Source organism: Cryptotermes secundus, unplaced genomic scaffold (genome assembly GCF_002891405.2).
Source record: "Cryptotermes secundus unplaced genomic scaffold, Csec_1.0 scaffold1537, whole genome shotgun sequence".
NCBI classification, from domain to species: Eukaryota; Metazoa; Arthropoda; class Insecta; order Blattodea; family Kalotermitidae; genus Cryptotermes; species Cryptotermes secundus.
This window is the reverse complement of record NW_019724612.1, coordinates 154,167-169,458: the sequence shown is the minus strand read 5'-3', so window position 1 is coordinate 169,458 and position 15,292 is coordinate 154,167. Positions and strand designations below refer to the sequence as shown.

At 36.6% G+C, this 15,292-nt stretch overlaps 1 protein-coding gene across 3 annotated transcripts; it reads left to right on the top strand.

The window, feature by feature from the left end:
- The first annotated feature begins 1,070 nt into the window (after nt 1–1,070).
- LOC111862562 (IST1 homolog) lies at nt 1,071–13,231 on the top strand. Of its 3 annotated transcripts, XM_023848056.2 has the most exons (8): nt 1,072–1,462; nt 1,822–1,954; nt 3,666–3,809; nt 5,641–5,820; nt 6,431–6,613; nt 9,269–9,331; nt 9,972–10,212; nt 11,549–13,231. In XM_023848056.2, exons 1-7 carry the CDS (start codon nt 1,194–1,196, stop codon nt 10,203–10,205), a joined length of 1,206 nt encoding a protein of 401 aa, XP_023703824.1. In that variant the 5' UTR covers nt 1,072–1,193; the 3' UTR covers nt 10,206–10,212; nt 11,549–13,231. The 3 variants fall into 3 exon arrangements, with proteins under 3 accessions (XP_023703825.1, XP_023703824.1, XP_023703823.1); XM_023848055.2 differs by having other exon boundaries at nt 1,073–1,462; nt 9,972–13,231; XM_023848057.2 differs by lacking the exon at nt 9,269–9,331 and having other exon boundaries at nt 1,071–1,462; nt 9,972–13,231.
- Nucleotides 13,232–15,292: the final 2,061 nt, after the last annotated feature.

Below are 15,292 nucleotides of genomic sequence, written 5' to 3'. Positions count from 1 at the left end.
GTCTTCAATTCGGCAGAAATACTTGTAACTACTAAGTTCACCAACTAAAAATTTCTTCTTAGCTTCCATCCAATCGCATGCATCCGAGCCTGCTTTTACACATGAAGGTTGTTTTTATTTGTAGTTTTTTATTTATTGTTAGTGTGATGGGACTAAGTCCCTTGTACTGCGGCCACTTCTGGCCTATTGTACCAGCCCCAGTTGATAGGTGAGGGTGATTGTGGAGCAATTGGTGGAATGAAGATTGGCAGGGGAAACCGAAGTACTCGGAGAAAACCTGCCCCAGCGCCACTTTGTCCACCACAAATCCCACTTGACCAGACCTGGGGCCGAACCCGGGCCGTCGCGGTTGGAAGTCAGCGACTAACCCATTGAGCTATGGCGCGACCCTACTCGTAGTTTAGTTGCTCCTCCATTACTCTATGACATTTCATTTCATTATTTGCGACACAAGTGCTCAAAACATTGCACTGTGTAACAATTCCACTGAGTTAGCTTCCTTAAATTATCTCAACAGCCGTATAAAATATGCTTCATTTTCATCTATAACTTTTATTGAAAACAGTGTTGGGCCCGAAATGTTCTTAGCGAGTTATGCATGTAGTTCTTAATGCAAAAGTGTCCATTATTGTTCTCCAATTCTAACAGAAATCTGAATATATTGACAAATTTCAGTATAACTCTCCAATGTCAAATATAATGAAAATCTGTTTGGCGGTTCTCGAGATGTCTGTCACATCACAACAAATGTACAGAACGACACTGCGAAGTAAATTGAAGGTTAAAGAATACAAAAAAATAATAAACAAAAAAACATGTCACCTCTCTACACAGGTTCGTTTAAGCCATTTGCTACTTACCAACGGCGCTGATGGTAACAGTCGTCATTCAATTAGGTGACCTGATCATCTGAACTGAATCACACACGCAATGACTATTTCTAAACGGAAATACCTCCTTTTCGTTATCGAGTTTTAATTCAAAATTTATCGCTTGCTTTGCACCGCTCAGTTCACAGAAGTAGTTGGCTAACCTGCAGATCACAAACATGTGAGTCAGCTGATTGTAGCGAAGGTTGCGTATAATCAGGGAAGAGCGTAGAACATTTCGCGGAGGTTTAGTGCGAAAGGTGTGACGGGTGTGACGGTGAATTAGAATTTCTAGTATCAGATGCGTATTTGGAATTAATAACAATGTTTTCTAGTGGGCCAAATTATACAAAGCTGAAAACAAATTTGCGCCTAGCCATTAATCGCTTGAAACTGTTGGAGAAAAAGAAAACAGAACTGGCTCAAAAGGCAAGGAAAGAGATAGCTGACTACATTTCAGCTGGCAAATATGAAAGAGCAAAAATACGAGTTGAACATATAATTAGGGAAGATTATATGGTAGAAGCAATGGAAGTTGTAGAAATGTACTGTGACTTACTGTTGGCCAGATTTGGTTTGATTGAACAAATGAAGTAAGTTGTTTGTAATGTTTCAAACCTCAAAAATAATTTGCCATTATACCTTACATTCAGAGAACCTTGCTGTTTGTTTTATGTTGTACTTATTAAATTTAAGAAGTGATGTCTAGTTTCATTTATGTTCATTGAAGGTGGTTGCATTAAATTGTATTTTGAGTTTGTTATTATTTCTTCTTGGTCTATTTGAGGGTGCCATCAGCAGCTCAGACCATATTACATCAAGGCCGTTGTTAAAAGTATTCATCTCCCAAAGTAAAGGAACAAGTCATATAGAATTAATGCTGGTAGCATGGAATATTGCTTTATGATAAATTATTTTAAATATATTAAGTATGCTGTTTTTTCTTTGTTAGGACTTTGGATGAAGGTCTTGCAGAAGCCATATCAAGTCTAATGTGGGTGGCACCAAGGCTTCAAACAGATGTTGCAGAACTGAAAGTTATTGCAGATCTCCTGATGGCAAAGTATGGGCGACAATATTCTGATGTAAGTGCAGTTACTTTTGCTGAATCATGCTAATATTGAAACCATGTTTTATGAATCATACATTTAAAATTAAAATCCCCCTAATAGCTGCACACATCATATTCCACTCCAAAAGTATATTAACTCCTGAACTGCATTTTTTTTTTAGTGATGCCCATCCTGTCAGAGGTATGAATTGTATTAAGAGACTCTGCATCTGAATGTATAAGGCTCATATATGTATTATTTGTTTTAAATTAAGTTCTGTGCAGATCTACAGCTAAGTACAGTTCCAACACATTTATCTGACACATAGAAGAGTGGAGTGTGCTAGTTACATGAATCTGCTGGTTGCATGAGGAAGACTCACAAAAACCCAATATAGTACAGTTTAATAGCCAGGCCTATGCAAAACTAAATAGACAGTGAAAGAAATGTAATCAAAATGAAATTCACTTTAGATTAAGGGGTGAAAACTTTTTGATATATTGTAATGCAAGCACAAATTCAACTAGCCTTTACTGTACAGTAGCTGTGTGAGGGAGAATGATAGCCAGCACTGCTAGTGATAGCAAGGAGAACTACTGCATGGCGGATGAACATATACTAAACAGAAATGTTTTTTTTTAAGTATCTTCATAAAAATGGAAAGATTTCTTTGAAATTGTTGCTGGTGGGATGGGAATTCTGGATGGTTATATAACAGAGGGTTTTCTATAATGTCTTTCATATAGGAGAGTTTAATTCTGATGGATAAATATTGAAATATTCTTTCCTTCTTACTTAAATATGATGTCTGCAATGAGTTGCTAGTGTAACCGTACGTCCCTCGCCAAAATTATTTAATTAAGGGTATGAACAATTAATGCATTGTTTAATACCACGAGAGACACTCCATTGGCGAGATACCATCCCGGGACCTTCTAGTTGTAATTCAGCAATTGTCCTCCTTAGGCTGAGGGTGCCACTGTTGTCCCTAATGTTGCCTGTTTACTCCCAGTATCATAAACCCATGAACTGACTGTGTGCGAGACTGGCCAGGAGGGCCCTTGCGTGCCTTGAAGACCTAAAAAAGTTTACAGGTTTCTCGAAAATAGGAATGTAGGTCAGATGCCGGGCCTGACCCTTGGCTTTCTCTTTTTATGTTTCTATTTTTTTCGTTTTTTTGGCCAACTGGGGGACTAGTAAAGAGAGGGCAGTTGGTTGCCCTTGGCTTTCTCTTTTTATGTTTCTATTTTTTTTCGTTTTTTTGGCCAACTGGGGGACTGGTAAAGAGAGGGCAGTTGGTTGAGTGGCTAGCTTGAATGAAATTTTAAATTAAAAGTGCAATATTCGGTGTTCTGGAGATCCCGGATTTATTAACCCCGAAGTGTGTTCCACTCCCATCTCTGAACCACCCGTATCCTGAGAAAAAGAACTCAAGCTCAAGCGACAGTCATGGCAGCAGTACGTCGGCGGTCAGCTACACTAGTTTTTATCATTACCTTGAGATGAATTCTAAGAAGCATGCTTGCAGAATCCATATTGTTTGTATTCAGTCCAAATTTTATCATATGTCTCAAAAGGAATGTAACACTTTTTTAAAAAAAAATATGTATTAAATAAAATACCCAATTTCATAACTCCCATAACAAACAAGGCTTGACTGTATTTCCAAATGCAAGTGACTTCAACAGTAGTAAGATAATCTGCACATTGTTATAACATAATTTTTCTGTCCCCCTGTGAACAGGCTTGCAGAGAAGAGGCTGTCACTTCAATATCAGAGAAGCTGAAACACAAGATGAGTGTTCAGTCACCTCCAAAACTTCTTGTGGAGAAATATCTTATTGAGATAGCCAAGAATTACAACATTGAGTACGAACCAGATCCACAAGTACGAATCTGTCCTGTCATAATTTAAATATTTTAAATGAAACTACTGATAGAGCATGGTCATGCAGAAGCATGTTTTCCAAGTTTTATATGGACCTCTAGAAGTCTGGAAGAATTGAACCTGAATTTTAAATGTTATTTCTTCCCTTCAGGATGGATGTGTCTATTTGACTGAGCAACTACAAATTCAGGGAATCTGTGCCATTGTTCAGTCCAAAATTTGTTGTATTCTTGTGTCTGGTCTGCCTGTGTGAAGTTACAGAACTATAAATGTGATCTAAAAATTTGTGACGATAGCACATTAGTACAAACATTATCCATTGTCTTGTCTTTATCTGAAAACACCATCTTATTTATTTTTAAAAACAAAATATTTCTGAGTCTTGGTTCTGTCTCCTTCAGGTAAAGCCTACTCAGTTGAGCCCAGATTGGGACACTCTTATCAATTGGTCACAAAATAAGTAGGTTTTATGTGAAGATGGAGACAGAATCCAGTCTCCGAAAGTTTGTTCTGTAATATCAACAGGACTGTGTTTTTAGATAAAGATAGCTAATGTCCAGAAACATAATATTTGTACAGAACTGTAGTTTCACCCCTTGTTTGGTACTGATGTGAAATGTGATCTCTGACCCAAAGGGAAGAACATAAATTAAGAACAGAGCAATAAGAATATTAAGACCTGTAAGGGAGGAAGTAGATATTTGTGTACTGAGAAGCTTCATGATTTCTGTTCTACACCAGATATTATTAAGCTGATCAGATCAAGGGAAGTGAGATAGGTGGAGCATGTAGCATGCATGGGAAGATGAGAAGTGCCTACAACATTTTAGTCTTAAAGAAAGAGACCACTTGGAAGTCCTAGGTATAGATGAAATGACATTAAAATATATTTTAAAGAAATGAGGTGTAAGTTTGTGGACTGGATTCAGCTGGCTCAGGATAGGATCCAGAGATTGTCTCCTGTGAATCCACCATTAAACATGACACTGCATAGAAGCCAGTACATTTTGTAACAGGTTGAGCAATTATTGGCTGCTGAGCCATCAAGTTAGTTCTTGGTAAGACATGTTAAATTAAACTTTGATCCCAAGTTAAGTACTTCATGATAATTATCAACGTAAATAAGTGATGAAAGATTGATGCCTGTCGTAGCATTCTTTGTTTGTAACTGTTTGATCTGATGGGACACTTTTCTTTAAAGCCTGGAATGTTTTGTAGGATAAACTGAGCTCCTGCATGATACTGTTGCATGGAACCACTAATCTTGTTCATACTGCTTTGAGGTTTAACTGACCAGTTAACGTACACAGACTCTTTATTTAAGTAAGAAGTTTTTCCTTGGAAGAACATAGTAATAACAGGAAGTATGACATATTTACAATTGAAACAGTTGGTAGTTCTGAATCTAGCAGGATTCGGTCCTACAGACATCTACACACGAACTCACCATGCTAACCCGTCAGCTAAATTGCATTTCATTATTAGTTTCAAAACTTATGTTATGTAAATGTAATGTCAGTAACACAAGATTTGAAGAATTGAAGTCTGTAACATAGGAAAGTGGGTTTCATATGTTATCTACTTATTACAGTGTTCCATAAATATTTTCCCTATCTGAAATTGCATTTGTGTTTCTGCACTTGCTGTTTCTGTGCTGTATTATTCACTGTGTTAACGAAGTATTCAGAGACAGTCGTAAGTATCTTTCTTCCACTACACAATTAATAAAACATATTGTTTTCCTTAATTACTCTTTTACTGTATTCTTTATATATGTTAGATTTTCGTGGATGTAAGATAAAGGACAATAATTTTGTTCTGTTCTATTCAGGTAATGAAGGACGATCCACAAACAATGAATGTGGATTCTTTGTTAATTGATGTTAATTCTGACAAAAATAACCTTGATGGAGGCAGTGTTCTGCGTCCTCAGCCACCAGGCTTTATTGGCTACCCACAGCCTCCTATGTTGCCACAACAGCCTTCTGATTTCCAGCCCTTCAATTACCCAGTAAGTTGATTTTATTCTTGTTTGTGTTGTAGTCTGTGGCATTCTTGTCATATGTTTCTAGATAGTCACTTTTTCATTTAAACTGTAAAAAGTAAAAAAAAGAAAAAAGTAAAGCTATCCCTGTAACAGGCCGTGAAGGCCCATAGGGTTGTGAGACGTTGAGGGTCCCACATTATCTAGACAGTCGGCTCAAAGATGGTGGTAAGGTTGTCAGCCCTACGTGCCGGCCGTGCTTTACTCACCAGGAAAATTATTTAATTAATTCCTGGTACTCATTTCTGTTAGAGGCTGAGTCGACCCCAGGGCCATAGCGAGGCTGGAAGGATTAGGTCAGTTGAAAATATCCACTGACCTCATCGGGACTTGAACTCACGACCTTCTGGTTTTTAGCATAGTGTCTCAACCAACTACGCTACTGCGTGCCCGTCATGTAAACTGTTGTTATTTAATTTATAAAATGTCTTATAAGTCTTGCCATAATCTGTACAAGGAAGGACTTAAGTTTCTGTTTGATGTGGAGAAAGTTTATATTCATTCATGTACTAAATCTTTTGAATGCATTTAGTTGGTGTTTAGTATAAAATCTCAAATTAAGTTTCTTTCCGTTCAGATTGAACAAAAGATTCCATCTTTATCTGCTGGTGGACCTGTTGCACCTCCTCAGCTGCCAGCCCAAGCACCAAAGGCTCCGTTCGGTTTCAGTGTGCCTTTCTCATATAATATTCCTCCTGGAAATGACAGTGTGGGAACTGGATTCAATGCAGCGGCAAAGCCTCTGAACACAAATCTTCAGGTTTGTAACACATTTCATTAAGAATAACTTCAAACCAGGAGCTGGGATAGTGCAGTCATTATAGGGATTGGCCATGGGCTAAATTCCCTGCAGTAGAGATGTTTTGTTTTGTTTTGTTCACAGTGTCCAGACTGGTCCTAAGTACCACCCAGCTTCCTATCCAGTGGGTACCTGAGGCTCTTTCTGTGGGGTGTGAAACTGACTGACCATTCAACTCCATCTAGTGCTTAAGTTAATTCATGAAAATATACCTCCACTGTCGTATACATCTTCATGTCTTGGTACTTAATTAATTATACACAGACACAAGTGTGGAGCTTAGAGCAGGAGCATGAAAAATTTTTAAATCTGAAAGTAGGAGTTAGAATTAGAGCCACACAAAAGGATATCATTCTAAATCTCACACACAAATACGAGGGGGGACCCAAAAATAACCGGAAACGACCTGTTGCGTGCGCATGCTTTGTAGTTACGAGTTGTGCTGCTAGGTGGTGTTAGCTGGGGGTCTCCTGCAGCTGTTAGTGAGCTGGCGTCAGTCTGAGTTGAGTGGTTTGACTGTGGTGCTCTGTTGTGTGCGTTCCTGTTTCAACCCTTTGGCGATTAGTGAGATGGCCGACCAGAAGGAACAAAGAGTGTGCGTGAAATTGATGAAGATCGTCGAAAGACCATTGACCAACTTTCTGAGGAAACGAACATCTCATGGAGCACGGTCCAGCGAATTTTAACCGAAGGTTTGCACATGAGACGGGTGTCTGCAAAATTTGTTCCTCGCTTGCTCGGAGATGACCAAAGAGAAAACCGCGTGAATGTTTGCCACGACTTGAAGAGTGAAGTGCAGTTTTCCCTAACAGAAAGCAAAATTTCACGCACACTCTTTTTTCCTTCTGGTCGGCCATCTCACTAATCGCCAAAGGGTTGAAACAGGAACGCACACAACAGAGCACCACAGACAAACCACTTAACTCAGACTGACGCCAGCTCACTAACAGTCGCGGGAGACCCCCAGCTAACACCACCTAGCAGCACAACTCGTAACTACAAAGCATGCGCGCGCAACAGGTCGTTTCCGGTTATTTTTGGGTCCCCCTTCGTAATTAGGGGTTTCTTCATCAGGACGTCATTTTAGTTATGAAATACAAAACTAAGCATTATGAGGTACAAATTTAACAGAATTTTGGAATATTATCCCAAATGGTTTTCTGTTTCTCTCAGTTTAGTCATATAAAAGTTTCCTGCACATTATTAGAAATATAATTTGTTTCCAATAACATTATTTTTATACTATACTGGCAGCTGAAATTGTTCTTCATCCAGAATTTGGTTGCTTTCCATGTCAGCATCACAATATAGGTCTGTAATAATGAAAACTTTAAACAAGGAATACCACTCATGCTGTATTTATTCCTAATTAATGTTCAGTCATAACATACTGGTTATTTAGTAGAAATGCAAAACATTTAAATAAACAGTTCCATATCTTTGGCACTGAATAATCTGTTGTCACAGGATATTGTAGAACTATAACCATCAATCAAAGCACTTGTCACTTTAATCAGTAACACAAGACGTAACAATGCACCCACAGATATGTTTTGACAAAGAAAGAGTCCTTATATATAATGATGGATACAGCGAAAAGAATGCATAATTTCTCAGTAAATGAATATACCACATTGTCAACCTACAAACATAATTTTGAAATTCATCCACAGGAAAATATTTAGACTGTACAGTAAATTTCTTGTTAACATATGGCATCTGTACACTGCTTCCTGCATTATAAAGGTAACGATGATGACCAAATCGCATCAGAATATTATGCACCAAGATCAGAAAAAACTGAAGTATACATGAAGTAAGATGAATTTTTTTTTTGTAATATTTAAACATCAAGATCAGAAGAAGTGGAAGTTTGCTTCAATCAAAAAAATATTGGAATGAAGATTCAGACTGCATCCACAAACAATAAACCAATACCTTTACATCATTATAGCAACTTCAGCTATTGTATAGGTTTGGTGTTGTACACAGTAAATTTAATGATTTATTCAAGTGTTCTCTCTTTGGTCCAATATAAGAAAGCAGAATTTGAGATAAGACTGACAGGAAAGTTGCATTTATATATATATTAGATTTAGTGAGTTTTCTGTACTGAAATGTTGAATTGGACTGATACTAATTGTAGGAAAATTTCAGTAGTATTGGGAGCACATGTGACTTCTCAACCCTACTTTTTACATCCTCATTTTAAAGGGGAAGGAAGAGAGTAGAAACATTTGTAGAAAAGGGCTCATTGCAATAATCTAAGACAGTGCCCGTAATTCTGTATATTAAGACATGTGTTCATTTCAGACTAGATGACCAAAGTTTAAAGATGTTTCATTCGAAATCATGGTTTTCTGGGCAGTTTGGTAGATAAGTACCCGTCTACAAAAATGCATGAACTCACAACCCAGAAAAATGTAATTTTGAAACAGACATGAGAACTTTAAATGTCATGTTCCTTTTGATTTATCGTAGGCGTATAGTTTATTTGAAGTGTTTATGGCCTTCTGATGGCCACTCTGCAGTTCTTGAATGCATGTGAAGAATTTGATGACCTATAGATGCATGCAGCATGTAATGTAGGTTTATTCTTTTTGGGTATATTTGCAGGATACATCTCCCCCCCCTCCGTACAGCAGCTTTCCTCCTGATCTCCGTGATAACAACAAGCAGGTATAATTTGTTGCTGTAATTATGTGTTAAGTTCCTGTAAAATAAATTATTCTTTACTTAAGTTCACATTTTAAAACTAAGGTTTAATGTTTTTCCCAGTCACTTAGTAGGTAAATAATTTCCATCTTAATATCAGTAACCATGCACATAGGGCCGCGCCATAGCTCAAGCGGTTAGTCGCTGGCTTCCAACCGCAGCGGCCCGGGTTCGATCCCGGATCTGGTCAAGTGGGATTTGTGGTGGACAAAGTGACGCTGGGGCGGGTTTTCTCCGAGTACTTTGGTTTCCCCTGCCAATCTTCATTCCACCAAATTCTCTATCATCATAATCACCCGGGGCAGGCTACAATAGGCCAATCAGTGGCCGCCGTGCCGAGTGGACCCTGATGGACTCCACCGCCCACTAAGCGAAACCTAACTATCAGGTTTCATGAAGCTTATAAATCAGAAAAGTTTGCCCCTGCCATACAGTCAGTTGTTTACCTGGGTAGTAATGTCCAAGATTTAAGTATATGCTTCACAAAAGGAAAATCTTTAGTACTTTTTCGTGGGCTAGGTTTTCAACTGTCTATTTTAAATGATCAAGAAGAAAATTATGAATAGAACTGATGAAGTTTAATGTTTTCTGTATTAATATTTAGAGTGATGACAAACCAAAACCTCTACCAAGATCAAAGCTGTCACCCAATGGTGGTGGCCCTAATCAACTGTCGAAGAAGGATGGTGGATTCTTTGACTTGCCTGAATTACCGTCAGTTCCAACAGACAGTTTGCCTCCGCCAGATGAAGCTCTTGATCCAGGAAATGCTGGAAATGATGAAATTGATTTTGATGATCTGACTAGGAGATTTGAAGACCTAAAGAAGAAAAAGTAATATCATTGTGAGTTTCTTAAACTTAAATGTATGTTTTTATGCAAATAAATAAACTTGCAAGTATTAGTTAAATTGACCCGTTAAGTTTCCCCTAGTCACAGTTTCTTACTCTCTCCATTCCATAACATTTTATTCTTTTTTATGCTAATTTTTTACTTGTAAATACTTAAGAAGACAATGATGTAAATAATTAATCAGACAATGTGTAACATTTTCAGGACTATGAGTAATAATTTAACCTTGCTGTGCATACTTGGATATTTTTGCAAGGTGACATTTGAAGTACATAAGCTGGTTGTCATATAAGAGCAATTTGTATGACCTTGATCTGCTACAGTATTTATGTTTTACTACAAGAATTTCAGAAGCTGCACTTTTGGTTCATAATGGAGCTGAGTGCTATAGGGTGTTAATATTTTACTTATTATTAGCTCATATTACTAACAGCAGGAATTTGATTGTACCAAAATAATATTTATTGTTTGATTATTCATTTTTAATGGCACTTTATCAACTGCACTGGTTATGTTGCTTGATGGTAGGGTTGTTTGTGATGTATTGGAAAGTAATGTCGAAGGATGTGTCCATGACCAGTTATAAAATATCACTCCAGCAGTTACCTGGAAAGACTTAACAAAAACCATGACTTACCTCAGCCATGATAGTTGGTCTCCAGAGTGCATTTTTGAACATGCAACCTGCTGGTTATGTAGCAGGAATACTGACCACTCTACCATAATGTTTTGTAAAATATGGTTTATAGTTAATCTATTAATCTTGATCTAAGCTGTCAAGAGGTTTAGAAGCAGTGCCAGTATGAGTGTAACAAGACAGTTGAAATCAGGTTTTGAACCAATGAACTGATGTACCGTGTCTGTGTCTTTAATTCTTGTGTTGTGCCGCACATTATTTTTTGGAATAATATTTTCACTGTCTTACATTTAGCATCAGTATCAGAAATAAAAAACCAATTCTTCACTCTACTGTGCACCAATATTATGCAGAATTTTGCTGTGGCATTAGCAGCAAATTGCTGATTTTGAGATGCTCAGATCAAAATTAGAGGGTCTGAAACGTCAATTTTATGTTATAAATTCATGACTATAAGTCTGAAAAGTAACACAGTACCTTACATATATAGTATATATAGTTTATATGTGACAAAACTGAGGACTCTTTGAGTAATAACATTATTATGGTACTAACTGCTTGTGCACATTAAGTAACTACCACCAGAATTCATATATTGAGTCTTAATTGTGCCTGTGGTCACAGAAGTAACTGGCAATACAGAAAAGGTTAAATCTATGACCCTGATTAGTATTATCTGCTTTTACTTCCAGGGAAAGATCCTTTGGGACAATTTAACAGGAGCCAGGTAGATTTAAGGGCCATTTAAGTGAATTAAAATGTGAAGATACATTCTACAAATGATCATTTATGTTAATGAAGTTTGGAAATGCTGTTTCTGAAGAGTTTTAAGGTAGTGTTTCTTGACCTTCTCAGGTCATTATACCTCTTGGTCTCAGGGTGAAGCCTCACAGACCTATTTTCACTGGCAGGTTTCATTCTATACAAACTGTTTCTGTTCCATGGACAGAAAAGGTTGTACAAAAGAAAGTTGTCACACATATATTTTACCTACTTGATCTGTGTTTGACAGTGTATGAAATATATTCTACATATTGCCTCATAAGGTTTGAGACTCCCTGGTAGTTCATTAGTTTCTGGTTCAGAACTGCTGAGTTATGGAATATAACCTTATCCTCCACTCTCCTTTACAATACAGAATTTGCTTTATGTTACATACTCTTCTTGAAAATGCATCACATCCTGTTCCCTTTGTGTATTCTGTTGACTTATTTGTAGCAGACACTGCCTTTCACAAGTTCCCATTAAATGCTTATTTTAACATCAAAATTTAAATGAGAAAGTAGTAATACATATATAAATGACATAGTACTCTGGTGGTCAAATAGCTTACCAAATTAAATTATAAATAAGTGGTCACAATATGGGGCTGTGAAATTTGTTGTATTTGAAGCAGTGTGTCAAATTTTTTAGAAGTGAAGTTTCAAGAAGTAGTAATGCGAAATTTGACAGGAAATGAAAGAGCATATGCTAATCACAATACAGATCCTCAGATTTCTGGCAATGGAAAATTCTAGACATTTCATCCACTCTGTAAACTCTTCATGTAAAAAGTGACTAATATGCATAGGTTGTTAAAATATTCTAAATCTACTGTATTTAAAGAGCACAGTTGTCAGTTTCTTTGGTATATAATGTTCTGATGATATTTTTTAGTCATTATTAAAATCGTCCAAAATCATAGTTTAGTTTTTAAACCCATTCATGTATTACATTTCAATTTGTATAGAATTAATTTTGCTCATACATTCAGTTTCAAAACCCAGTAGACTCCTGATTAAATGGGGGAAGATTATCTGGAGCCTTTGTAAAAATGGAGTTTTATATGCATTTGAATATGTACTTGAAAACTTGAGAAGGCTTTGTTTGATTTTTCTTTTTAATGTGCTGAAATGACATAGGAGCTTTTCAGAAACCACGCTCGTGTTTCTATCAATGGTGTTCAAGTAAAATGCGTTTACATATAATCTTGTAAAATTTACAAGTTAGCTATATATTTCTTTTATTGATTATCTGTGGTTCACATTTATCCAGGGAAATTAATTTTACACCCATCTTTGATAATCAGGAGTTTACTTTAAGTTAATAAAAAACTGACTGAAAAGATGCTCAAGAAAAGTATCTGATAAAAGAGAGGTTAATGTCATTTAGTGCTAATATTTCACATGTACTCTAGTTTTCATAAAGCAAACTGATATTTTTTATGGATTGCAACTTGTAAATAAATTCATGCAAGTGTTTGCTTGGTGCTATATAAGAAATGTGTCATACCATGTAATAACTTGATTAGAACATAGTAAAGTGAGAAACAAATTAATTTTAAAGTATACCTGATGATTTTCAAAATATATGTTAAGATAAAGCAATGAACTCAATCTGGAGTTGTTATTTATAATGTAATATAATATAATTCTAAGTAATATAATGTTATTTGCTTAGAACTTAACAATGCATTGCAGAAAGAGTCCATTTTGGGGTGGGGGGGGGCAAGGTTGTGTGCTAAGGCTATGGTAGTCTGGGCTGTAACACTGTATGCACTACATGATACTCATATCAGACCCGGAAGACCACAGTCTGAACAGTCACCACTATGAAGAACTCAAAACATATAAAAGTTGTGATACATGTTATTTGCTATATATTTGGCACAGGATACTCTTGTTCTCATCAACTTCTAAGGACTAGGCTTTCCAAAATTTCTCACTGACTGTAATTCAGAAGTCGTTTCGCTATATGATTTCCTCCATGTTATTTTCATGGATTTTATTGATTATTTACTTGTAATATCTTTATAAGTATGAAATTATATATCTTAAGTAATAGAATTCACTGACTTGCTTTAATATTTGGTTTATTTGGTTATTGCTCACGTAGTAGAGCACACATAGTAAAGAATAGCAGCGGCACGCACACAGAAAGACTACACAGGATAACACCTATACAGTGTGGAAACAAGAACTAGCCGCTGCAGCACTTCAAACACAGGGCGAATAACCCTAACAATTTTAAAATTTTAAAATTTGGACAAGAATTTAAAGGTTTAAAATTAGAACTAAAGATTTTATTATGGTGCTATTACAATAAACTCAAAATTAACGTGTGTAAAGTAATCTAAGGGTGGACAGCTATCAACAAAGTAGAAGTTGATAATGACAGGGAGAGTGTTTTAGATGTTAAATTTTGAACTGGGTGCAGTGTGACAGCGATGTGAGCGTTATACACCTGATGATGGCCGTCTGAGGCCGAAACATGTAGTGTAGGGAGCAAGATCAAAGACACAAAATATATTGTTTGCACTTGAGACGGAGTTTATATCATTTAATGTGTGGGAGCCACAACCCTATAGGTCTTCATGGCCTGTTGCAGAGATAGCTTTACTTTTTTTAATCTTATTTGTGATAAACTTTGACATATAATTATGTTAGTGTTGTATAAGCATTGCACTAAATTGCTGAGCAGGTTTAGAACTCTTTATTGTGAAATATGACATGACTTTGCCTAATCACTCTGTCAAATATCTTTCCATAATCTATGAACAGCATATTGGCTTCCAAGTTATAATCTGTTAGTTGCTGAATAGTAAAAATATAGTCAGTTGTTAACTGTCCTTCTCTTAAAGCATTTTGCTGTTGTGATCTAAATTTCTCTCTCATTCTGGATAAGTTAGAAAGCTAGTCTGCTTTCACCAAGAAAGCAGCTCCTCTGTCAGGCTACTATAGCCAGTTAGTTGTCTGTCGTAAGGTAAAAAATTGTCTCTTTACTTAATTAATTAAGCACCACGCCGTGAAGATATATGTGGGAATGGAGGTATATCCCCACATTCCTGACCTTGGCACTAGATGGAGATGAGTGGTCAGCTTCATGCACCACCACTTTGCTGCAGGAAAAAGAGCCTCCAGTGCCCATTGGATAGGAGGTTGGGTGGACCCAAGAGCCCATCTGGATGATGTGGAGAAGTGAAAATTCTAACCCCCACCAGGACTTGAACTTCGACCCCTCGGTTGTCCAGCCTGTAGCCAGTCACTATACCCACTATGCTATCCTGGCTACCTATTTGTTTCTAATATAAATATGAATACAAAGTTATAAGAGACATCTACATATTTACGGACACTTCTTATAGTACAGAATTACACTAAAATAATTATATGAATGAATCACCCCATTATTATACTGCTTACGTGAAGTTGTAATCAAGAATGTTTGGTTAAGATATATTCTTGTACACAGTAGGAGTAGATATGAAACGCTCTTTTAATACTGTCTAGAACAGTTCTATATTATGATTCAAAGATTTTATTTAGGTGGAACATTAATGAATTTCTTAATGTCAGTACAGTAAATTGAGGTTAGTGACTAGCACCCAAAGGTCACAACAAAAGGCCATTACTGGACTCACCCTGTTTACATTAAAATCCAAGACAAAAGATTTGCAA